Source organism: Micropterus dolomieu, linkage group LG12 (genome assembly GCF_021292245.1).
Source record: "Micropterus dolomieu isolate WLL.071019.BEF.003 ecotype Adirondacks linkage group LG12, ASM2129224v1, whole genome shotgun sequence".
Taxonomy (NCBI): Eukaryota; Metazoa; Chordata; class Actinopteri; order Centrarchiformes; family Centrarchidae; genus Micropterus; species Micropterus dolomieu.
The window spans coordinates 25,960,604-25,987,609 of record NC_060161.1 but is presented as its reverse complement, the minus strand read 5'-3'; the positions used below and the strand labels follow the sequence as shown (position 1 = coordinate 25,987,609).

The window sequence follows — 27,006 nt, the reverse complement described above, 5'->3', positions numbered from 1 at the left end:
GGGGGGGGGGAAAGAAGGTAAAAGAAGAATGAAATGGATGAGGAGGAAAGGGGAGAAAGAATTAACAGCAGAAAAATGGTAAGGAAAAAAGGGATGTATGGGACGGGAGGCGAGGAGGAAAAGGAGGACAGGGGAAAGGGGGAGGAGTGAGCAGATTCCTCAGGAGGTAGAGTTTGAAAAATGTGACCTTGTTCCGAGACCTGGTGACATTTTCCTCCACCCAGCTGATAGACTTTTAACAAGGCAGGTCAGCGTCATTTTTAACCAGGACAGGCAACACACACACACACACACACACACACACACACAGAGGAGGGGGAAACAGGTTGCCAGGTCAGAAAAGGTAAAGTAGGAGAAGAAAACAGGAAACATGAGCACAAACAATAAAATGATTAAATAAAAAAATAAATAAATGTGTGTCACTTCCACTCTACAGGCTATTCTAACTCCACATTTGGTCTGAGGTGAATTCACACTTAAAGAAACTGACAAATGAATGTACTGGAAGAGGTGCCCTGCTTTTTAAGCGTAGTGCTGTTGGACACTTACTGTCCCTAAAGGCAATGCACAAAAGGAAATGAAGGAGTTACTCACAGATTGAAAAACTTTAAATCGACTGGACGGCGGTGAGGGAAACTGCAGGAACATCTTGGAAAACTGGAATACAAAAAAAAAAAAAAAATTAATTATCATTAATTGTCTTTCAGTGGAATCATGTTGTGATTTAATCTTTTTGCTTTATCATATCAAGCAAACTAGAATAAATAAAATGAGATTGTGAAGCGTTACACGTGTTTTTGACTGCTGTACCTCGTGATGCCCAACATCCAACATTGTTTTTTATTTTAGATTTAACTTTATTCACATTGCCTATCTGGAAACAATGTACGTGTCTATGTGAACTTTAAAAAACTTGACACTGTTACAGATTTACTGACATCAGTTGGTGTATGTCTTGTTTTATTTCATGTCAAGTACCTTAATCATACTGGAATTTAACCGGACTGATGCTGAATTTGTGAGGTAATAATGATATTGACGTGTGGGTGTAAAAAAAAAAAAAACGTCTGATAACGTTTTTTAACAAACATAAATAATTAATCTTGGATTTCACTCTACTTGTTTGTGGTCTCATAGACAAACAATGAAATACCCCCTTTCTAAATTAACTGGCAACTATTCTCTTATAAATCCATTAATCAATTAAATTCACGCATCCTCTGCTCGCAGTTTCTCCAGGATTCACTGCTTCTCCTTATTTCCAGTACATCTGTAAACCTAATATATTTTTTGGTCTGTCTGTCAGACAAAACAAGACACCTGAAGACGTCAGCTTGAACTCTTCTTGAAGTCTTTTATTTTATTTTTTTTACTATTTTCTGATAAATGTACTGATGCAAATAACCGTTAGTTGCAGCTTTATTTTAAAGTAGGGCTGCAACTGACAATTATTGTCATTGTCAATTAATCTGTGGATTAGTTTAATTAATCGATTAGTTGTTTGGTCTATAAAATATCAGAAAGTGGTGAAAGATCAGTGTTTCCCAAAGCCCATGATGACGTCCTCAAAAGGTCAAGTTTTGTCCACAACCCAAAGAATTTCAGTTTACCGTCAGAGGAGTAAAAATTAAAAACAGAAGATTTCCAGAAGCTGAAATCAGAAATTTTATCTATTTTTTTTCAGTATAATTTTCTCAGACCTATTAATCGATTATCAATATAGTTGCAGATTAATTAGTTGACAACTAATTGATTAATTGTTGCAGCTCTATTTTTTTTTTTAAGGCATGCTGAAACCATAAACATGGCGGAAAACATACCATACTGTGCGACTGCTCTGGTTTGAACAGAATTACCATTTTTACTTGAACTGAAACAATTTGTTAATTAATTGAATATTCAAATACATACATACATTTGCATCAATTTTCTCTGGTTCGAGCTTCTCAGATGTGATTATTTGCTTTTATATTGTTGTAAATTGAACATATTGATTTTAGAATGCAGGTCTGACAGAATAAGATATTTAAATATATACTTGGGCATTTTTTTCTCTCCAATTTTATGGCATTTTATAGATCAATTATTTATTATTAATCAAAAGAAATTACATCAGGGAGAAAGGTGGCATGCCAAAACAATAATCCAGCCACAGAAAACGTCTAAACAGCCTTCGACCGCGATGACATTAAATTATTAAGTTACAGATTCAAGTTTTCAGGATCAAAGCTGCAACTTTTTTAAGTTGCAGGACAATTTTTAAGCACCGGGCCAAACCTGCTGCCTAAAGGAGAAAAAGAAAGGACAGGAGAGGACAGAGAGAAGAATGGGTCGGGATAAAAATAATATGAGTGTAACAGATAGAGGACAGGAGGGAGCAGAGGGGAGGTGAGGAGGAGGAGGGGGATGCATGTAGAATAGAGGGATGAAAGAGGAGGAGAGCAGGGGGTTTGAGTGGATCGTGGAGTGATAAAAATAGGGAAGGGCAGGAGATGAGAGGGATGAAAAGGAGGGAAGGCAGGGAATATGAAGGAGGAAACGAGAGGCGAGTGCAAGATGAAAGAGAAAATTTAAGAAAGTTTTTTTTTTTTCCATTCACAGAGACCTCGAACATGTTTCATATCCTTAAAAAAACAAAGAATGATGAATAGAGGACAAAATGAGAGGGCAAGATGATGACAAAGAGCAGAGGAAAGATAAGTTTAAAAAAAAAAGTAGAGGAGGGCAAGAGAAAGAGGAGTGCAGGATGGAAAGTGGAGGGAGGGCAGGTTTATGGTTGCTGTTATGCAGAAATGTAAACACTTTGCAACGTTTGCAGAAAACAATGACACCGCAGGGAGAGGAAGGTGTGCATGTGTGTGTGTTTCTGTCTGTTATATGCATGTGTGTGTGTGTGTGGGTGCAGCAACAGCACTACGGGGAGCGGAAGGAGAACGACGGAGGTGAAATGAGAGAGAGAGAGAGGGGGAGATGGAGAGCCGACCCTGGCAAAATTGGAGATATGAGATTTCTATCATAAACGGATGCTGCATAAAGGGAGAACAAGATGCAACACATTCAGCTAAAATAGGGTCCTGTTTTAATAATCTTGATAAAAGTATAAAGTTCCTATACAAATTAGATTTGCACCGTTTTAATAATGCACTTAAAGCTGCACCAGAGATTGTGGAGTTGGAAGCAACAAGAGGTGATGGTTAGAAACCACACTTCTTACAGTGTAGCTGGGTGATGAGTTGAGTTTGAGGCCTCTAGTTTGAGATTAGGGCTGCTCGATTATTGCAGAAATCATGTCAGGATTATTTTGCACAATTTAACATGATTACTCACTGACTTTGGAAACATTATGCATTTATTGATATTTTAAAAGAAAAACTTTTTAAACAGTGGATTTCCTTCAACTTAAACAAAAAAAAGGCTAATAATAATAGTAAATTTATATTTATTATATAAATAAATGCAATGACCCCTAAAATGGGTGATTTATAACAGGACAAAATTAGGGGATCACTGCTGAATATAATGCAGCTTTATCAATTTATCTCAATTATCTTGTTTTGTCGCAAAATTGTAACTGAGAATGAAATTTGATCAGCTAGTTTGAGGTGTTTAATTTTACAGCAGTAGCCGATTCCAGCCATAAACTGTGGCTCCAGCCCTCAGACTGGTGAGTACAATGTCCCGCCCGCAGTACTAGCTGATTGGTTACAAGTCACGAGTAATAGACTATCAACACTGACTATTGTGCAGAAGTAGCCAATAGAACGAGCCATCACACCGCAGCCCCTCCCCTCTTCTCTCAGCAGAGCTCCGCATGCACGCACACACACACGGAGCGAAGTGAGCGGAGCTAGCGGAGTGTAGCTTACACAAGTTGACCATACTATAAGTAAGTGCAGCAAAACCAGCAGTACTAGTAAAAGGCTGATACTGCATCAGTACAACAAGCAGGAACGTGCACAGAGCGATATTTAATCTGCTCACATCATCCACCGCAGCTGTGTTTTGGTTTTACACAAGCACATGTGCTAGCTCGGCTAATATCTAGTTTGTCATAAACAAGGTAAAATGAAATCTCTGTCATGTAGCCTGTTCAGCTGAGATGCTACATACCTTAAAATTTATCCTTGTAAACTCAGCTGCTTGTTGAGAGAAACCAGGTCCTCTTTACAGCAACAGCAGAGGGAGGAGGAGGACTGCCACGGACTGCTGTCTTCAAAATAAACTGTATTTTGATGTCAGGAATATAGTTTATTTAACATGCTCCATTTGTTTCCAATCAGATACTGATTTTATATAGTGACTTTGCTGCTGTAAACTTCACTTTTGTTGCTGCTCTGAAAACAGTTATAATAAAATATTAAAATTTGATTACTGTTGAATTTATTCTTTAAATAAAATTAATTAAAATAATATTTTAAAGGCAATTATTAAGTAATGAAACCCAATAAAAGTACAGATAAGGAACAGATCAAATAAATAGTATCAATGAATGTATCAATAAAATCCTAACAATATATATAAAATAAATACAATATAAATGGCAGCCAGTAAAAACAAAGTTTATGATAATTTATCACTCATAGTTAACAAGTCCATCTCAATTCATTTAATTTACTATTTATAAAGATTAAACATGACGATTAACTTTAATCTTATTTTCAAAAAAGTTTTAGTTTGTGTTAATCTAAATTTTGACACCAAGATTAAAAATTTCAAAGCAAATGTATATCGCTTCGAAATATTGGTCATCGGTAGGGCTGGGTATCGAGTTCAATACTTTTTAGGCACCGACCGAATTGCCTCAATACCGTGGAGTATCAAAAAATGTCTTTTGTCAAATTTCGATACCTAAAGGTTCTTGTTAACGTCAATGAGCCAATAAGCATGCAGCATGCTTGATGTGCCCAAATCTAAAAGTGATTGTAATTGGCTGTGGTGATGTAAACACTAGTTCACGCCGGTTACGCACAGAGACGTGGCTCGTGGAGAAAATCAAAAGCATGGCTACATTGCACCAGGCTTGATGCAACCGTGCGCGATGCAATATTTGTGACGCAAGATAATTGTGGCCAAGAGCAGCGATGCGACAACCCTGGTGAAGCCCTTCACTGTGCATTGAATAAACTTAAGAGCAGAAAGTTGCTCCGTCTTTGACTGCAACAAGACAGAGCCGGTGCAGTCATCGTCTCAGCGCTCTACTGCCACCGAGCTTGCTTCAACACGCCCACCATACGAGCAGTGTTGGGCAGTAGCGGCGCTACTAGTTTAATTAGCTTATTTTTATTTTAACACCATAATTTTGTCAGATTGCACATTGCTGCAGCTCCTCTCTTACATGTGTGTTGACCGCAGCATTTTAGCTACCGAGTGAAGCATCTCACTTCTATTCTCCTTTGTTTGGAGTTGCACTTTTAATATACAGTCTACGAGTTGCACATGTGCAGTTCTTAGTTTAAGGACTACTAGCCAATCAGAAGCAGAGTAGGGCGGGTCCTGACAAGCAAGTTACTAATGATGAAATGATTACCGGTTTAACGGTAAACCATTGTAAAATTCCCGACGGTTATTATTACTGTACACATTTTAATTACCATTATAACCGGGTACGGTTAACCGCGCTATTATAATCTCACGGCAAACACTGTCCAGCGTCTCCCAGAAGCAGGTGCGCATGCGCAGAATGCAACGTGGGTTTGTTTGGGTCAATGACAACACGGCAGAAGACAACGCTGCGCAGTCACTCTGAAGTCCGGTCGTATTTTAGTTTTTATGAGAGTGCTGAGGGAAACTTGATTTAAGAACCTTACAGTGAACACAGGGTGAGTTTTAGCTTTGGTTTGTCTGTCTGACTTGCTAACAGCGTGTAAACTGAAGCTCTCAGTGTTGCTGCTCTTGTAAAAACGCTACACGTTGTTCTGTTGCTGTGTGCGTCGGCAGAGTCTATTTGTCCACTGCACATGATAACACGTTATGCAGTTTAGTCAACCAACCAGCATATCTAGAAACGCTACAGACTTAGTATTTACGTCAGTTGTTGCAGTTACTATCACTGTCTTCAAGACTTGTTTTCATGTAATTGTCCACGGGGTCATTGTATTACCTATATAATATAAAATATAAACTCTTAAAAATGCACACTGATGATTTTCAATTGTTTACAAAAGGTATCTGCTGTTATTCTATTTATAACAAAATGGCAATTGTATTTGTAGTTTTAAATATAAAACTTGTTGAAATGGTTTCAGTGTGTTTATCAGTACATTTTAATCTTTTTTGGCACATTTTTACAATACCGTGATAATTTTGGTCACTATAATCGTGATATGAAATTTTCATACAGTTTCATCCCTACAAGTAACCATGGCTATAGTTCAGCTGTACAAGTTCCCAACCTAGACTGGAGATCTTTCATGCGCAACGTCCTAACTGTGCCCTGTCTCGACATCACATTATTAATAACCGACAGCCTGAATGGTATCTAACATTTGGTAGAGAGGGTGGGGATGAGGGGAAGCAGCAGGCAGGCGTCTTGTCACTGTGTGTGCTGCAGCTCAGCGTGTTCCACAACAGCGACAGGCGAGCATTATGATGCGTGTTACTTAGTGACGCACATAGGTTAAGTAAAGGCTGGACTACAAGATTTCAGGCAGTTTAGAGCAGTGTTTTCTGTGGGATATGGGAACTCCCTTTGAGGTGGACCTATTACATGCACATAAGATATATAACTTGATAAAGGAAAAAAGCCAAAAGCATAATATCACCTCTATCAGCTCCTCCAATATTTGCCAATTCTATGATAGTAAATTAAATATCTTAGGGTTTTGGACTGTTGGTCGGAGAAAAAAAACAACACATTTAAAAATGTCAACTATAAAGTCCACTATGTCAACTCTAACATGACTATTGATCCCTTAATCGAAGAAATTGGCTGTTTAATCGATAAAGAAAATAACTGTTAATTGCAGCCGTAGTTCGCTACAACCATTTAATGTAATGTAAATAAAATTTTTCCTTTGTTACTGATTCATTTTTTACATATTTCTTTTTCTCAGAATCCCGGGCGTTTCTGAAGACCCCCATGATGTTCTAGAAAGAAGGACTCCCCCTCCAGAAACCCCCACCTCCTCCCCCCTCCTGCACAGAAGAACTCCACCAGCCCGTTTCCACAGCTGTAGCCTGGATCACCACTGCAACGACCTCCCCAGGCGGGACCCTATCTTTGCTACGCGCAAACTTTTTTTGATGTTGCTATAAAGCGATGAGACTACTAGGAGACACACACCCCTGATCTGGACTCGCTGGGGGTCGTCTCGCTATTTCTTTCTTCTTTTTGGGACAAACTTCACTCCTGTCATTCCTCTTTTTCTCTCCCTGCATCAGGACTTCTCTCATCCCTCATTTGTTTGGAAAACTGAAAAAAAAATTTAAAAAATCATTCCAGCTCTCAGATTTGGACAGACGTCGTCACAAATAGGTTGGACATCGTGTGGAAAAATAACACCAAGGATCAATTCAAGACTTTTTAAATGGTCCAAGTGTTTGATTGTTGCAGACAAGAAACAAATGGATGGATGAAAAAAATAATGACGAAATGTTTTTCTTTACATTCCCCTAAAGAAATATTGAAAACAAAAGATTCAAACCCCTAACTTCAACGTCAACCTCATTGGCTGGCTCTCTCAGCACCCTCTGATTGGACGGTTATCAGCTAATTGGAGGAAGAGGGGGTTTTGGAAAAAGAAGGGGAAAAAAAACTGAAGCAAGGAAGGAGGAGGAAAACAAACTTGGGAGGCTATTTCTGTCTCTCTGTTTCATTGAGTTTTGTTTTCTGTACAGGGACTGAAAAAACATGCATGGGAAAACATTTCTTATGTTGTCATTTGGCTTATTTTATCCTCCGTACACTCTTAACTCCAGACAACTCTTGTTCTCCGTTATACTCTCTTTTCTTCATTCCTTTATTTTCTTCCTCTTTCCTATGAATCAGCTCCTCTTCCTCTTCTGTCGCTACTTCTTTATTTGCTTTACATTACTCTAAAATTGTTGGATGCAGCTTTTCAATGTATGAAGTATTTTCTATCACCCTTAACCTGTGAAATCAGTTTCTCAAATGATGCAAAAGTTACAAAAAAACAAACAAAAAACAGCAAACCCTTTTTTTGTATTACAATGGAGTGATTTTTAGACACGATATTATATCCTAAAAAAAAAAAAAAAAAAAAAAAAAAAAAAAAAAGGTACGTTGACTTCTCTTCCTTGACTTTGGAACTTTTCACCTTTTGATCCCCAGTTTCCTGTGACCAGGAAGTAGTATTCGAGTTTCTAATGTTCTGATGTCAATTTAAAAACAAGGAGCAGTTCATTTGTGTATCTTAAACGCCTCCCATGCAAACTTTTATCATAACCTTCCATAATAACTTAAATTCAATTTGATCCCTTTTTGGTTGGATTTTGTGAACTTATCCCTGAAATCAAGCGCTCCTCAGCTACATCAAACACAAGAAACTTTTTATTCCCCTGATTTTCTGACCTACTAAGAGTGCAGACTGTTGTGTTGCAGTTTTGTTTATTCCACTGTGTGTTTTATTTGTTTATTTGTTGATTACTATTTGAAATGTGTACGTGAGGGATGAGGGTGGGGTGTGGGATTAAAAGGGATATTCCTTGTAGATAGAAACAACATTCAGCGTTTTCTTGTTTTTGTTTTGTTTTTTTCTCCTGATGACTCTCACTGTTCTCTGGGTTTGAGCTGACTGCAAATATACAGTATTATAATGACTGCTGTCTTAGTGGTGTTTTGCGCGCGCACACACACACACACACACACACACACACGTTTTTGCTTGTAGAAAAATTAGACAGCCCTGGTGAAAACTGATCTTAAGTAATAAATAATAAACATTGCTAGCAGTGTTTCATCAGAAATACAAACTGTTGATGTCTACAAAAGGTTTTTGTGTGTGGGATTTAAAATTTGTGACTTTATCACCATCTGGTGGTGGTGTTAAAAACACAGTGCTTAACAGTATTGTATGCTGACAGAGCTCGACAAGTCTGAATCACAGACTCTTCAAGAGTCTTTAAGACAAACTGTTCCAGGAACAAGTAAGTGGGCAGCTGTGGATCAGGAGATAGAGCGTGTTGTCCATTAATCAGAAGATCATCGGTTCAATCCCCCGGCTCCTTGGGCAGGATACTTTGAATTTCTGTACCGTGCCCGAGCATGTTTGACCAGTGTGATGGTTGACTCCGGCATTGTACGCATGTAGTGCGAGCAAAGAACCCCGACACAAACTCCTCTGTGCTGTGAGAGAGAACGCTTTTTTTTACCCCATTCATTTGCGGAGTCCCGCTACATATTGGTTTTCAATTTTCTTTACTGCACAAACATTTGAATATTTCTATCTGCATATTTACAGGATACATCAAATATCATATAATATTGATTCAATTTGTAATATTTTCATATTGAATTGTTGAAATTTTATTAATCCACCACATGATTACACACAGTTTATGATGACGGCATATGCTTTAAGGGGCATTATGTAGTTTTAAGCTGCCACTAGCGGCAGGGTTTTAAGACTGAAACCAGGTGTGCGCTAGTATGCGTGCTTGAATCATGAATGGGAGCTGGTTGTTTTGATGCGTTAGTGGACTGCATGTCGTTAGCTGCGGTGTTGTCACTGTAGGGCTACATCCCAACCCAACTCATGAGCGAGCATAATCCGAAACACAACCACTTCCATACAGAGATCCCACAATCAACGCGGAAACACCAGCGTGCCGGCTGTGGCTTTTCACTCAAACATGTTCAGGTTCTGTTACTTCAACGTTCCCATTTCAGAGGCAGATACAGATGACAGCGGCTATAGACAGACAGCTTCACACAACATGCCGAAGACCCACTGCAATGTTACAGTAATATTTTTATTAGCTTGAGGTTGAACTAATCCATGCTGGTTACATGATAACGTTACATTTACTGCATTTTGTCAATGTGATACATTGGTGTTAGCTCGCTTGTTTGCTTTTCAGTAAGTAACGTAATTTGTGTATCTTTCCCCGGAAGCTCAACACAGCTAAATGTTTTAGATGATAACGAAACAGTGAGCTGGAGTGAATATTATAAATGGGATTGTTGCCACACTTATAAACAGACAATAAGTAATATTACTATAGTGAATGTTTCTTCCTCTGTGTTGTTGTGGCTGTTTTGCTGCAGTATATTATGTCGATCACGTTATCACTATAGGTTAATATAAACAAATCGCTCCACATTAGCTTTTTACCATTACATCCTTTCTTGCAGGCTAAATCAACATTTTGACATAATACCAGTGGTACACAGGAGAGTAACATATGTCGCGTTAGCTGGTGAAGTAATGTGGAAAGCGATATAACTTTGCACCGGATAACTCTAGCAAGTGCTCGGCGTTAGCCGGCGAGCTAACGTGATTTACCGTGTCTCCAGCCTTTCAGATGTTCACTGTTTTCACCGACATCATCTAATTCTCATTTGGCCTGAGGGGCGTAAGCACATAAACCTTTTATCGTTGTTTTGTTTTGTATCCTTATGTGGAGTTTATGTTGAAGTCTGTGTTTTACTGGGAGCTGGTTGTTTTGTGGTGTTAGTGGACTGCATGTCGTTAGCTGTGGTGTTGTCACTGTTCACATTAAAAACAGAATAGTGGCTGTTCCAAGCAACAGAGAAAACAGGCGTGCGCTTCGTTTCTTAGTATGATTAGAGCCTATTGACGAAAAGGAAGTAAAAATTTGATTTATTAATCAAAACTACTTATAGCCTCTTTTAAATTGTAAACCACAGCATTCAGAAAAATGTAAACAGAAAACACGGAAATTGGGAAAAATTAAAACAGAGTTCATTGGGCACTGTCCTTGGTCGACTGCAGCAAGCTCTGTCAGGAGGTAGGAACTTTAACGGTAAAAATGTAGAAGAGGAACAGAGAAAGTGACAAACCTAAACAGGCAAAAATTAGTTACCACACCACGTATGTGTAACACGCCCCCTCTGTGACAATAGTAGTTTCCTAGGGGGAAACACTCATTCATACACACTGGTATTTTGTACACACACACACACACACACACACACACACACACACACACACACACACACACACACACACACACACTACAAATACAGAAAGGCACTCTGGTATTGTGGTAATGTATTTCGTGGACACACACTCACACAGAAGCCTGGGAGTAAACACACACACACACATCGTCTATGTTCCATTTAGACTGTATATTTACTCTGCATTACGAGGTTAATGGGGTGAAGCCTTTCCCTCTTTCTTACTCTCTCTCTCTAATGGATCTCTACCTCTCTCGCCCTCTCTTCCTCACACGTCTGTCTTTAATTCTCTCTCACCTGTCACTCTTTTCCCTCTTCCCTTGTTTTTCTTTTCTCTCTTTAACAATCATTCCTAATGTCACTCTTTTGATCTTTGCTTTCCATTTCCCTATCCTCTGTTTCATATCCTCTCTCTCTTTCTCTCTCTCTCTCTCTCTCTCTCTCCGTTTACCAAATAGCTGATGTCACTTTTTCCATTTCCCCCTAATGGAGGCAGAAACACAGAGCGATGGACGGAAAGGAAAAATGGCTAGAGATGAAGAAGGATGGATAGAAAGCGAAGGAGGCAACGGCTAAGGATGAAAAGGTGACAGCGCGGGGAAAAGAGATTGAAGGATCGGAGAAGCGACGTGGGAGAAAAAGAATGAAAAAAGGAAGGTGGAGAGAAAGAGGGGAGGAAAACAATGAAAAGAGAGGTGGTGAGGGGGGGAGATGATGGACATAGAGGGGAGAGAAAGAGGTGTAACATGATAAAGTGATGTGTGTTAACAGAACGAAGATAGAGAGGGGCAGAGCATCATGGGTAATGAAAAGATAAAAAGTGAGATACAAGTCTGGGGCAAACAGTGACCAATCTTAAAAAGGTTTATTATGGATTTTAGGGGAAATCAAAACACTGCTTTTGGTCAATCTAATGACTAATGTTTGCTCCAAACAAACTCGCAACACATCCTGTCTTGCAGGGGAGCAGAAGTGTAAAATATCTTGCTGTAAATATACAGATGGAGCAAAAAACAAAATCCCGTAGTGCTAGGTGTAGCTTGACAAGGCTACGTTAGTGTTTGGTGGAACCATCCTGACCGTGCCTTCAACTGGCTCAACACTTTATACAACCAACGTATTGGTAAGGACCCATGTGCAGTTTTTAGTGGCCTATAGCGATCAGGTTTCAGTACAGCAATATTTTATCAGCTTGACGTTGAACTAATTCATTCACTTAAGTATAACAGACCACAGTAAGTAATGTTACTGTAGTGAATGGGTCTTCCATTGTGGTGTTGTCCTGCGCAGTTATGTCGCATTATTGTAATACTGAGGAAAACCCATCCACTAACCTTACAGTAATGTTACTTAACAGTCTAACAGTTATAAAGTGTGGACACAATCTCGTTATAATATTCAGTCCAGCTCACTAATCATTTCCTTATCATCCAAACGTTTAGCTGTGTTGACATCGATGAGCTTCCGGTAAAAAAGACACAAATAATAATGATAGTTACTGAAAAGAGGCACCGCTAGTGGCAGATGAAAACTGCCGGATGTTTTTTTGGTGTAAGCGGACTCCACTTTGTTAGCTGTGGTGTTGTCAAATTGTGTACAGTTCAGAAAGAGTAGGCAAGAGGCTCGGGAGCGGACATGCAGAAAATCCAACCAGATTTCTTGACATAGGAAGTAGGATAGTGGCTGTTCCAAGCAACAGACAAAACAGCCAAGAAGGTCATTTTGGTGTTCGGTTACAACCAGTTCACAAACAGGCAGTAAAAAAGTGATTAATTTCATTATAAAACTAAATATAACCTCTTTGAGGGTTCTATTAATAATATGAAAATGACAAATCACCTTAATCATTTAAAAAATAAAAAGGTACCCTCTATTCAACATTAAATCAAATACAACATCACAAACACCTGTCCAGGGTGTACCCCGCCTTTCGCCCGATGTCAGCTGGGATTGGCTCCAGCCCCCCGCGACCCTGTACGCAGGATAAGCGGTTGACGATGGATGGATGGACAACATCACAAACAGCAGGTTGTTTAAAATCAAATCAAACATAAGCTATTGTTTTCATTTATAGTCCAGGGTCCTCTTGCATATTAACATATTAAATGTTCATCTGCAGGGCTCCACAATAACGGTGGCCCGGGGCCAGTAAAAAGTAAGGTTGGGACTGTTGAACTAGCAACTCACTAGCCCAATCAGGCCAGTGCAAAAACAATAGTATTAAAACATTAACATTTAGCTGACACTTTTATCCAAAGCGACTTGCAATTGCTATACACGTCAGAGGTCACACACCTCTGCAGCAACTATGGGTTAAGTGTCTTGCGCAGGGACACAATGGTAGATGGGTCACAGTGGGGAATTGAACACGGGTCTCTCACACCAAAGGCATGCGTCTTATCCACTGCACCATCACCACCCCAAAAACATGAAAACAAAAAAATCCTGCGGTTGTTTTGCAGCTCTGTTGGCCAATCCAGAGTTATAGTGACGTGACGAGTGGTTGTCGAATGTTATTTCTCTAATCTCAATGAAGCGGCAACCTCTGGGTCTGAAAAGTGAAACCATGCAGACAGAGATAATGCAAGTTTAAGGTCCAACGGCCAGCAGGGGGTGAGTCCGCCGGTTGCAAAAAGAAGTCCGGTTCCATTAGAAATAATGGTAAAATGTTGCTACTTCTCAGCTGATTTATTACCTCAGTAAACACTTTCATAATACATTTATGGTCTCAGTCGCTAGTTTCAAGTCATGTTTGAGTCTGTTAGTATGTTTTGTTTTAAAAGTAAATTTTTTTGTTAACCTTTTTATTTTTTTATAATTTTAACTATGACTACGGCAGTAAAAATTGTCTGGAGGCCAGTAAGTTTCAAACCCACTGTCCCAGTGAGGCCAGTTGCAAAAACGTTTAACGTTGAGCCCTGATCTGCATTTTTCTGTAGAGGCCTTAGTAAGATTTGTTGTTATATAATGGGTTAAGCTTATTTGGGACAAAGAACATGACCACAAATACTGACATACTGAATTATTCTTCTGGTAAAACATTATTTCTGAAGAGCTCCTCCTGTTTATAAAAAAATCCTTATCTTACACTTTTTCAAGATCCTTTTTTAAGACAGCCTTTTTTATAACTTACTTTGTTCATTTTACTTTCTAATTTAAATAAATTGCTTTCATCAGTATTTGTAGCAGGCATGTTTGCTTAGATGTGGGTACTGAACTTGTGTGTTCGATGAAGTGGGAAAACAAATAATTTCACCGGTGTAAACAAACACACACTGGCTTTGTAGTCACTGTGAAGGAAGTCCGTGTAATTCCACAACTGCAGTTACAAATGACAGAAATCCACAAAGAGCAACGCTTGTCAGTGTTTGCCACAAAGACAACAGGTTTGTCGAGAGCTGGAGGCAGGGTCAAATTCAATGGAGGTGGCCACCTCATACGTTCTATCTGCAGGAAAACCCCGGTTGGTGCATTTACAATGTTTGTTGTGTTTGTGTTTTTAGATGGTTACAGCTGACATAACGGTCACACAGCCACTAGGTCGGCCCTGGCAACACTTCTAACACATATCTGAATAACATGATGTAAAAGCTTCGGCAGCACAGGGTTAAATATTAACCGTGAGAGATGACGTTTTGTTCACCTTATTAACATCATTTGATTTCTTTATCATCTATTTTGCAGTAAGTATTGTAAATAAATTCAGTCTCATAAATCACAGAACACTGAATGAGCCAGTGCTGTTTAGTCTGTAAAAATGAGCAAAGAGGAAAAAAATGTTTTAAAAGTTACTCAACCACAAAAATAAGTAGTGAACAAATATTAGTGAATTGATTGTCCAGTTGCCCTTGACTTTGACCTTCTTTGGACAGTGAATTCATCAGTCAGTGCTTGTGCAGTGACGGACTACAGGCAGCAGAATTCCTTTTTTCAATGAGAAAATTGATAAACATTAAAGGATTGACTGTAAAAATAGCGGATGTTGCTAGTGCTAACAATGTCGTTTGTAAGAATACATCATATTTTAACTTTACAACGCACACTGTTTCCCAGCAGAGACAACCCTCCCTCTTGCACAACGCTTGCCAAATATTGCACGAGAACTGCAGACAGCAATAAGCCATAAAATGTAGCAGACACCTTTGTCTGCTTTGAGCTTCACAAATAAATAAAGCTAGAAAAGGTACATGCCCCATGTTTGTCAAGTGCTTCTGAGACTGATGCAGACCGATGGAACTTTGAAAGTGAAGCAGAGTTTACATGATCTAGGGCTGAGCGATATGGACCAAAAAGTCATAATTAGGCAAAATTCCGGTATAAAATATATATCAGTATTTTCTCCTACGTATGGTTGGGAGGGGTTTCTTATTTCACTATTTTAGTTGTACTTCACTACACTTCATTTACTCATTCGCCATCACAAATGTCACTCACTTATTGAATCTGCCTCTTTCAGTTCTCTTCACACTCACAGACCTAACGTAAGCTACCTCGGCTGCAAACACATCAACGTGCCCCACTTCTTTACGTCTCTCTCTCCCCGTATGTCTGCTACGGTGATTTTCTCCATCAGTAGTAAGTTATGTTGTATAAAAACGCCGAAAAAAGCCCAGAACTCGTGTTCTGGACTTTTCCACCCGCGACTCCGTTCACACCAGCAGCTGCGGTGTTGATGACGTTGCCTTTCAAAACAAAATCAACGTGGTAGCTAACGAATGACATCTGCACTATTGTGTTCACTGTCACTTTACCTGGTCCGCTCTTGTAAAATATCCACTGTGTAGCGGCTTGTAACGTAATAACTCTGTGCTTCACTGATAAATGCAACGATGTGTTGCCTAACCTGGGTGGACCGCCGAAATAAAGTGTATGTGTGGGAAACACTGACTGAACCGTTGTTTTGTTCTTTTTACAAGCCAGGTCTTCCGCAGTGTCGACACGCCATATTGTTTAGAGTTTGAGAGTAGACGGCTGCCTGCAGAAGCGGAGGGAGGGACTGCGAGATGAGGGAGAGAGAGCAGCAAATGCTGGCAGGACTTCACGGAAACATAAATATTAACAAAACATCCAACTATATTGGTATAAAAGTTATTGTCTAATTTTATACCAATATTTTTGAAATGATATCTGTGGACCTCATTATACCGATACACCGCCCAGCCCTAACATGATCAGTTTTCTACATCTTCATTATGGGTGGGAGAAATAATCGATTCTTAGATGCATCGCGATGCGGACGTGGAAGATTATGAATCGATTACCAAATGTCTAAATATCGATTATTTAAATGTGAATTGATAACGTAATGTTCACGGAACGCAAAAGGCAGAACTCGCTGGAAGTGCAGCGCCCGGACCGTCTGTGGAGCGCACACAGCAGCCTATATTCGGCACTCCACCGCTGCAGAATGAATAACCACCCTGCTAAAATGTCACACAATCATTAATATCCATGCGCAAGTAATGATTTTAACTCGCACACTGCAAGCATGGTTACACTCAACACTTGGCAGCTCTCTGTGTATCTTGTGTGTGAGGTTGAGTGAACGAGAGGGAGCGAGCGGCAGAACGTGACGGTGAAAGTTAGCGGTGAAATATATTAGCAGTAAGTTTCAATCTGGTAAAAGTGCAGTGTAGGTTACTGTGTGTCCGTTGATAAAAGTCTGTAGTTTCCCCAACGGCTGGAAAAATGAAGGCTGCTAGCGCTAGCTAACATCTCCCCTGTACAAGGGCCTGCTCATTGTCCCCCACACCAGACTCCGGACTTTAGGGGACAGAGCCTTCAGCGTCACAGCTCCCACCCACTGGAACTCATCCCCACAGAGACCCGAAATGCTCCCTGTCTGCCTAACTGTGACTGAAAGTGTGTCCTTATCTCTTCAAGAAAATTTTCCGGCTCATATTGGCTATTTAGATAAGACGACAATTTTTAACTGCCCCAACGCAAACTGTAAAATCCTCCTAAACTACTACAGTGCTTTAAATCATCAGTTTTTCCATTAGCAGACATTATTTCTAACAAGTAATATCATCAGTCGTGTTATCTATATTATTTAAGGACTGAGGTGTTAGTTGGAGAAAAGGAAGAAACTAGAACTGGATGTAAAAAGAAAGACAAAAAAGGGACATGGAGAAACAATAAAGAACGAGGGATAAAATGAGATAACCAATATGAACAGATGATTAAAAAGAGGATCCAAAAGGGGCGAAGATAGACAGAATAAAAAAATAAACACACATAAACCACAAAAGGACAAAAAATTTAAAAAAGGATGGAAAAAATAGTAAAAAGGAGCTGAAACAAATGATGTATGGAAGAAAGAAGGAGCGAGAGAACAGAGACATTCCCAGACAGAGCAGCCAGGCTGTTAAAACACACACACACACACACACACACACCTCGCTCCATCATTAGTCTTCATTAGAGCCTTTATGAGGAAAATTAGAAGGGGAGTTCCCTCCCAAACAGAGCCCTGGGGTCCAACCTGCTGATGTGTGTGTGTAATTGTGGTTAATTTCTATGTGGGGTTCAGCAGATGAAGGAAGGAAGGGTGTGTGTGTGTGTGTGTGTGTGTGTGTGTGTGTGTGACTTGACAAACCTGTGTCTTCATGTGGAGAGTGTGGATGGTGATTAGAAATTAAGAATAAGGAGAATAAAGAGAGTGAGAGTCAAAGGAAGAGTGAAGAAGTAAAAGACCTGATGGAAAGATGCTGAACTAAATAAGTTTGAGGAAAATTATGTAAAACAAAGAGCAAGAAATTATGTCCATTACTGACCTACGAGGGAGTGCATCAGTAAGTGCACGCTACATTCCTTAAAGTAAAATAAACTAACCTCATTTTGTTGGTCGAATCCTTGCACAGCACTACAGCTGATTCTGACAGGTAATAGATTTCTCACGATTGTAAGTAAGGTGTACTGGTGAAAACCTATAGCAGTGTTTCCCATACGTTTATATATTTGTGGCGGCCCGCCACAATATCAATGCTAACTGCCACATATTGATATTAGATTTTTTTTTACTAGGCCGATTTAAAATCATATTTGACTGCAGAGATGCAGGCAGCGCGTATTCGTGCAGCACGTCATCTCGCTCTCCCTCATGAACACAGCTGCACAAATCAGTCCAACACAACACTGTCAATATCGGAGATCCATCTTAAAAAAGTTATTAGCAAGCATGTAAGTAGCCTAGCTAATAAGGAGAGCTAATGTTAGAATACAGCTGGGTTTTTTGAGGCTAACATGCTGTATATAGCTGGTAGTCAATATCGACTCAACACCAGGGAAGCTGGGGCTCGGTCTCTTCAGCAAGTGTTCCTCTTCTAGCACTACACGCTCACTACACGCTACGCCTACGCATGCGCACTGACGACCCAGGGTTAGGGTTACAATTTTGGACTCATTCACGCACTTTAAAAACCTTTATTGGAAGTTTGTCTTTTTAAAATGTTGAAATGTATATTGTAATAGGCAGTATATTAACTTATTGGGAGAAAACTGGTAGTTCTATGTAAAATCAGATGTTGAGCACCCCCATATCGCCAAAATGCCATGATCCTTATTTTGCTTCGAAGCTTCGACTGTGAGACTGACAGTCGAATCAGGCTCCGCCCATCAAAGCATTGAATCTTCGACTATTTGGGGTCAGCTCTAGTGTATTCTAAAGAAAAAATATGTAGCCTAATCGATTAACCTACCAATCTATCCAAAATATCTATCAAAAACATGTCTAATCAATAAATCAATATTTTATTCAATCATGAAGCACATTAGAATAATGACAACAGTAGCATATCTTAAAATGATTAAAATTTCCACGTCACTGATAATAACAATAACAGACATAAATTAGGCCACTTTACTTCAAACTTTAATTCTCCCAAACTTTAGACAGCGAAGGCGTGGTCTTGTATCTACAGCTTATCCGGGGGGTTCCCTGATAACACTGGATGCAGAGATGCTTTGAAGCACGTAATGCGATGTGTATTATATTATATTTACGTAATCGATTACGTTGACGAATCGCCCCATCCCTGACACAGCTTGCTCTCTCACGGAGGACGGCAGGTGTAGCCAACTAGGATTCACAGAGGTTACATTGCATCCCAGTGGCGAGCCAGTAAAAAATTGTCCAGAAGCAAAGACTTTACAGGAACTTCTCAAACCACTCTTATTCTCAGCGACTGATCTGTATGTCCAACAAGTTCAAAATAAACATGCTTCATCGGGTGGAGCTATTACAAAGCAATTAGATATGTAAGGAGTTTATTCAGCTCTGTTTTGCAGGATCTCTGGGTGTTTGGGACACACTGTCAGACCTCTCTGCTCTCAGGGACTCACAATCCTGCTGCTGCCTGCTGGACCTTATGTTGTCCACTTTGTCTTACAGTTTGAGTTTGTGTTTGTGTGTCTTCTAGTGTGCGAACATCACGTGCACTTGTTTGTGTAACCGTGAATGTGTGTGTGTCCTGTCCTCTTGCTGCTGACAGCTTCTCATTATCCACCGACAGCTGGAGGAGGTCATCACTATCCCTGTCACACACACACACACACACACACACACACACACACACACACACACACACTACTTGTGAGGACCTTCATTGACAAACTGCGTTCTCTAGCCCCTAACTATAACATAAATTATCTTACAAAAAACATCTACTTACAAAAATGTCCTCACTTTCACGGTTTCACAAAAGTCCTCACCTTAAAATAAAAATGTCATCACTTTGAAAAAATGCCTTCACTAGGGCTGCAACTAACAATTGTTTTCATTATCAATGAGTCTGTCCATCATTTTCAAGATTAATCTGTTGGTTGTTTGGCCCAGAAAATGGTGAAATGCGTGTTTCCCAAAGCTCAGTTTACTGTCATAGAGGACAGAAGAAGCCAGAAAATATTTAAATTTGAAAAGCTGAAATGAGAATTGTCCCATTTTTTTTCTTGAAAAAGATTATTCATCATCAAAACAGATGGCCATTAATTAGTTGACGAATAATCGATTAATCGACCAATCGTTGCAGCTCTAGCCTTTATTTTCCAAAATATTCCTATGTATATTTAATAAATAACTGTCATCACTTTCCAAAATGTCTTCACCGCCCAAAGATCTCACTTTAGAAAAGTTGTTTTCACTTTCCAAAATGTCAATGAACTGTTTGTGAATACAATGAATGTACGTTTCCTCAATAAATTGGTAAAAACATAATCCCTCCCCATGGACCATGGGCTGTCTGTGACCCAACTTCAAACTTGGAAGCTGTAAGTTTTGCTGTGATTTATCTTGTTTTAGGGTTGTTTTGTAGGTTAGCTAACTATTACACACAAATGAAGGAAATTGCAAAACCAAAATTTCAATAATACTGTTAAGTCAAATTAAATCACTGCAGTGTACAATATGCAGTTTACAATCACAGAAGCCAGAAATACATAATTTAATAAGAAAAACAAAGATAAGACAATCAGTTCGATGATCAAAGTTGTTGCCTATGAATTTCTTTATTGATCAAATATTCTGCTGCTTTTTCTGACATGATCTCAACATTAACAGAAGCACTAACCTCTTCCAGTGATGCAAAGTTTTCCTACAGCAGAGACTGTCTGATATTCTTTTTATTCTTCCAGGTACAGCTGCTACAAGCTAGTATATCATGGCTAACTGAGATTGAGTGGTTGAGTTGGTCATCTTGGAAATATTTACTTTGCATACTCACTGAGGAGGATAATAATAATGTGTGTGCACGCCTACTGAACTGATAAAACATCATATTCTCCCTTCTCCATCTCTCTCATCTCTCTCTTTCAATTTCACCCACACGCAAACATATACATAAAGACAGAAGTACACACAAACAAACATATACCTTCATCTCTCTCTGTCATGTACACACACACACACACTAAACACTTGTCATCGGTCGGCATCAGTTGCTTATTCTTGCCAGAGCGAGGTATTTGTTTTTGTTCTTCCTGTCATTCGCCCATTTGACTTGATGGATGGTGGGTGGTGACGCAAAAGACCTGCCCCACACACACACACACACACACTCTAAACATAACATACAATAAGTGATGTTTTTGCATTTGTGCAAATACTTCATTTGAAAACGCAGAACAAATACACAACATTTAAAGTCATACATGCAAACATATTCGCAAGGTTGTAATTAGCAATATCCATTCCTTAACGCTAATCTAATCCGCCACTACTTTATTGGGAAAATAAAAAAAGGGATCCAAATCTCCTAATATTGGAGTTTTTTCTATTTTTCTATTCTTGTGAGGACCAAATAAAGAAATGCCCACACGCACCACATCATCAGGGTGCACAGACAGATTCCTCTTGCCATGGTTGACTTCCTATGTGGCCTGCAGTGTAAACAACAGTTTATCTCCATAGAGGACAAATGGACAGCAGCAGCAAAAGGAGGATATGACCCTATGAGGCTGCGCTTCAAACCCCACAAAGGGCTGGGAAATGCGAGTACCCGCTCTGCTCAAAAACTACCAACCAAGTAACCCCTAAGCAAGTAAAGATCTAGTGGCTAATAAGCAACATCCTAAGAGGGAAGAGAGAATATTGAACATTGATGTAACACGGCCCCAAATTAATGATATTATTCTGTGTCTGCTGGATGACAACTTTATGACATGGTGATGGCTGTGCAACAGTTCGTTTAGTTGTTTATCTGCCCACTAGTGACAAAAAAACAATTCCCTCCAGGCACCAATCAACACAAAATTGCACCCCTTGTTCATAATTCATCATAGTTAAGTCACACTGGCACAAATCCATGGCCGCCAATAACAATTGTTGTCTTTACTGAAGGTTAAAAAATATTGTTTGGCCTTTAAAGTGGCTAAAATAGTGAAAAATACTCCATATATATATATCCAGATATTTTAACAAATATATTTTATCCAGACTCAAACATATTTATATATATATTTATATTTATAATAACAGCCATGCTAACAGCTCTGTGACGCTGTACATGAGCAGTGTTGCTTTGAGCTAAATGTCAGTGTGCTCACAATGACAAAGGTAACATGATGATGTTTAGCAGGTCTATGGTGTTTACCATGTTCACCTTCTTAGTTTAGTGTGTAATACAGTAAGCGCTCAATACAAAACCCACAGTTCAACCACCAATTAATACGTCTATCTCAGTTTAAATCTCCTAGGAGTCCATCTTTGTATATACACCAGTAAGCAAACAAAAAAATACTCAGTTTGAGGTTCAAGTTGGCCAACGAAAATAAAACCAAGTGATGCCTCTCGTGCTTAATAGACGAGCTTAGTAATTCTCCGACAACATGAAGTTCCCCTGCAGCCTGCGATGCTAGTCAGCAGCGCACTGGCTGTAACCGGGCAGTAACTCAGGACAGACTGGGCCCCTTTCGGACTTGTGAGTTTGGTTTGAAACAGAGTGTAATCGCAGCCTTTGTGATTAGAAAATCTCGTTTTATCATATTGCGATAATATCGCAAATGCAATTAATCATTCAGCCCTAGAACTCTTCCACCCAAACCTAAATAATATAATAAAAAGGGTGGGTGTCAGACTACTAAGCCTACTAAACATTACGCACAGCTTCACCATGGGGATTTTCCTCCGTCACAGATGAGCTCACATGAGCTGAGCTGACTGCTAAGTGGTATATCCTGCAGGTACATCACCATATATATATATATATATATATATACATATATATATATATATATATAAAATTGTATAAATCAGATGATCTGCTGGATGACGAAAACGTGTCAAAATCAATAATAATAATAATAATAATAATTTAAATGCACCAAAAACAAAATACATGTAGGAATTAATTAATTTATACATATGACGTTGAAGAAATTGATGTATTAAAAATTTTAATTACTGTGTACCTTACTATTAATAACATTATTTACTTTCTCGTGTAATTTTCCATTTAATTATTATAAATGTATTTTATTTTACATTTCTTTTTGCATTTCTTAAGCATAGGCTCAAGGGAGAAAACGTAAGTAAAGACCGGGTGAGTTGCTGGGAATGGGCAACATTCATACCTTTATATAAAAAGTGCCTATAATTTTAATACGCCCACACACACACTGAATTTAAAATGTTCAAGTGCAATTAAACCATTTTGGTGGTGAATAGATAAATCATGATAAATAATCATGATGCCAAAAACTTAATGAGGCTTATCATTTTAGACTCCAGCCATCAGAGACAGATAAAACACTGACACTGATGTAAACACGAACAACAGGATGTGAATATCATCAGCCAAAATTTCAGAACAACTATTTCTGTCAGTTACAATTCTAGGGGTGGGAACGTGTGTGTGTGTGTGTGTGTGTGTGTGTGTGTGTGTGTGTGTGTGTGTGTGTGTGTGTGTGTGTGTGGCCCATATGGTATCATGAGAATAAAATGAGCCACACACACACACACGGTGGACTTTTCAGATTGATACCAAATTAGAAGCAGTTTTTTTGTTTGTTTTTATCCAAACAGACCAAGAGGAGCTTGGCAGGCGGGCTGAACACTTAACAAGAGAGCGAGAGAGGTAGAGGCTGAGAGAGAGAGAGCGAGAGAGGTAGAGGCTGAGAGAGAGAGAGCGAGAGCGAGAGCGAGAGCGAGAGAGAGATGGAGGGGGGTAACAAGAGGTGGAGAGAGAGAGGGAGAACGTGAGAAAGTAAAAGGAAAAGGATGGATGGAGGAATTAAAATAACTGTAAAAATGGAAAGAGGGCGGGTGAGGTGGAAATGGATCCATGGGGACTCGGGGAGTTTGTGTGTGTGTGTGTGTGTGTGTGTGTGTGTGTGTGTTGTTTTAGCTGGGCGGCCTTGGATATTCCTCGTTGACCTTTACAAAGATAGCAGCTGGTCATCTCTCACAGTTTTAAGTTTGGTTTGTGTTCTGGTTTGACCACAACAATCTGAAAAGCAGATGGAGAGAGAAGGAGAGAGCGGCGACAGAAAATAAATTCCCCTGCCGTTCATCGACCTCTCTGGAAGGGAAAGGAACTGAGAGAAAGGCCGAAAAAGGCTCAGCTGAACTGAGAGAAATGAATTTGGCAAATATTTATTTTTTGTTCTGTTAGTCTTCATCCAAATAAAAGCTTTCACTTCAACTGAGGAAGAAAGAGAAAAGTAAACCCAGTTTGGCTGAGCTGCGTTGTTTTAACTTTCATGCCAAGAAAAAAAGCCTTTGAATTTATTTCAAAGGAAGAGTTTTCACAGAAAGTTAGTGCTGGTCGACTTTGGACAAAAAACTTCTTGCACATGTCTAATTATTTAGGGTAGATCTCATCAAGTGACTCCCATCATGGGCACCAGCTGAAGCCTTAAAGAGCAACTTAACAAACCATATTAGCTTGAACACGCTCCCCCATTTACATATATTAAAAATGCATTAAACCCAATCAAGTCGCATTTAGGTGACGTCACCAGCAATGCAACACTGCCAGCAATGTGACTTATCAGAAGGACAGTTCAGTTCTCCATTAGGGCTGCAACTAACGATTATTTTCATTATCGACTAAATTGTCGATTATTTTCACGATAATCAACTAATGGTTTAGTCTATAAAATGTCAAGAAATTGTGAAAAATGCTCATCACAATTTTCCAGAGCACAGATATCTTCAATTTGATTCTTTTATCCAACCCACAGTCCAAAACCCAAAGACTGTTAATTTACTATCATAAATGACAAAGAATAGCAGCAATTGCTCACATTTAAGATGAAACCAGCAATTTTTTCACATTTTTGCTTAAAAAAAAAAAAGACTGAAACGATTTATCGATTATCAAAATAGTTGTTGATTAATTATCTTTCAATCGACTAATCAATTAAAGTGTTTCCCCTAGGATGGAGTTGTAGCAGCGGAGGTGAAGCGAAAAAAGTTTCATATGAGCTTTAGATTATTGTTTTGGTGGTGGCTGTAGTAGCCATGGTCATGGGGCTGGAGTGGTTTGGGGGTCCTCCCCCCAGAAAATTTTATGTTTTCCAATGAAAAATATGTAATTTCACATCATCTTGGGCCATTATTTCCACCATATCTCTGAACAAATAGTTGGAAAAGCTAGAGCAGATAATAAACAAACAACACCCAAAGAACAGTCTACCGGGGAGGAACTACAACCATTAGATTTGGGGAAAGTACTTTGGTTGGTTATGATGCTCTCCACAGTGATTTTATATTTATGGCACAGCATGTTTTGAGCATCACCCCCTAAAACCCTGTTAATATGACCGCAGAATCAATACAGATACGACTCTTCATGTTTGCCTTTTGTGTCTTCATTTTACAGCTCTTAACATTTATTTGTAAAGACATTAATATTAAAAAAATAGGCAAGATGAGAAACCACCTCCATTCTGAGGTGCATTTTATTTGCACAATAAAATCCAAAAAGAAACGTCTCATTAGCTTAAAAGGACTAGTTTGCATCTCTAATTTGCTTTACTTACCTCAGCTTCTTCACAGTCACCACTGTCCTTTCTTTTCCTAACAAACCACATTTTCAGACTCATCTGAAAACTGCAAAATAATTTAGGATGAACCAGTCAGAAGAGGACGGAGCTGTAGGTTACACCAGTTTAGTCTAAGTTTGTACCTGATGTTCTCAACATTGGACAAGTAGGTTGTAATTAAAATACAGCTGCCAGTTACTCTCGGATAAATTGAGCTAATGTTAAGTTACATAGCAGCCGAAAGAAGTAGCCTACTGTAGCTTATAAGTTTTCCTGCTCAGCTGCACAGTCTGAAGGGAAAGGGATATGTTTGCTCGCGTTAACCGTCACTTTCTGCCACTCGGACAATCAAACACTCACTATGCACCTCCCGATTCCTGAGTTACACTGCTCTTATAACAGCACCTGTCACGTAGATGTCCTCTGCAGAACGAGGAGAGGAAGCGAGCCAAGCGAGTGTTACCGTGCTCGCATAGTGTGTGAGTGAAAATTAGTAGTGCGTAAATGCGAAGTTGATGTTTCGTCTGCAGACTGCTTTACTTTTGCGCTTCTGTGACCAGAGTGTAATCGCAGCCTTTGCTATTAGAAAATCTCATTTTATCATATTGCGATAATATCACAAATGCTATTAATCGTTCAGCCCTAATGCATATGGGGGAAACACTGGATTAATTGACTAATGGTGCTTTCAGACCAAAAGCGAATTTAATCCTTTATTTCTCACGTGAGTACATTCGCGAGAAGGCGATTAGAACCCGCGAAAATCCGCTCGAGTTGGAAATTTTTCAACTCACGCAAAGGCCTTATCACACAATTTCAATACTTTATTCTATGGATATAAAACATTTAAAGATACTCCAAAAAACAAGCGCCGCCCGACAGGAAATCGCGGCACTACGTGTCTTTGCATTGACTTTGTATGTAAACACAACTCACCGCCACGAATGCTCGCTTCAATTAATCTATTACAGTGGGGAGAACAAGTATTTGATACACTGCTGATTTTGCAGGTTTTCCTACTTACAAAGCATGTAGAGGTCTGTATATCGTAGGTACACTTCAACTGTGAGAGACGGAATCTAAAACAAAAATCCAGAAAATCACAATGTATGATTTTTATATAATTAATTTGCATTTTATTGCATGACATAAGTATTTGATACATCAGAAAACCAGAACTTAATATTTGGTACAGAAACCTTTGTTTGCAATTACAGAGATCATACGTTTCCTGTACTTCTTGACCAGGTTTGCACACACTGCAGCAGGGACTTTGGTCCACTCCTCCATACAGACCTTCTCCAGATCCTTCAGGTTTCGGGGCTTTCGCTGGGCAATACGGACTTTCAGCTCCCTCCAAAGATTTTCTATTGGGTTCAGGTCTGGAGACTGGCTAGGCCACTCCAGGACCTTGAGATGCTTCT

At 39.3% G+C, this 27,006-nt stretch overlaps 1 protein-coding gene and 1 long non-coding RNA gene across 4 annotated transcripts in view; one reads left to right on the top strand and one right to left on the bottom strand.

Annotated features, from left to right (window-relative positions):
* Nucleotides 1-8,778, top strand: part of LOC123980399 (dachshund homolog 2-like) — a 109,668-nt gene extending 100,890 nt beyond the window's left edge. The window contains exon 12 of one of the 2 annotated variants that reach the window (XM_046064754.1): nt 7,053-8,778. In XM_046064754.1, coding sequence (XP_045920710.1) covers nt 7,053-7,090 — 38 coding nt within the window. In that variant the 3' untranslated portion in view covers nt 7,091-8,778. Of the gene's footprint in view, nt 1-436; nt 628-7,052 lie in introns of those variants that run through there. The other variant, XM_046064755.1, reaches the window with a different exon arrangement.
* The window catches only part of LOC123980402, a 67,846-nt gene that overhangs the window by 24,420 nt on the left and 16,420 nt on the right, over nt 1-27,006 (bottom strand). For both annotated transcript variants that reach the window (XR_006827493.1, XR_006827494.1), the window contains exon 2: nt 595-657. This is a non-coding gene — a long non-coding RNA (uncharacterized LOC123980402). The remainder of the gene's footprint in view (nt 1-594; nt 658-27,006) is intronic.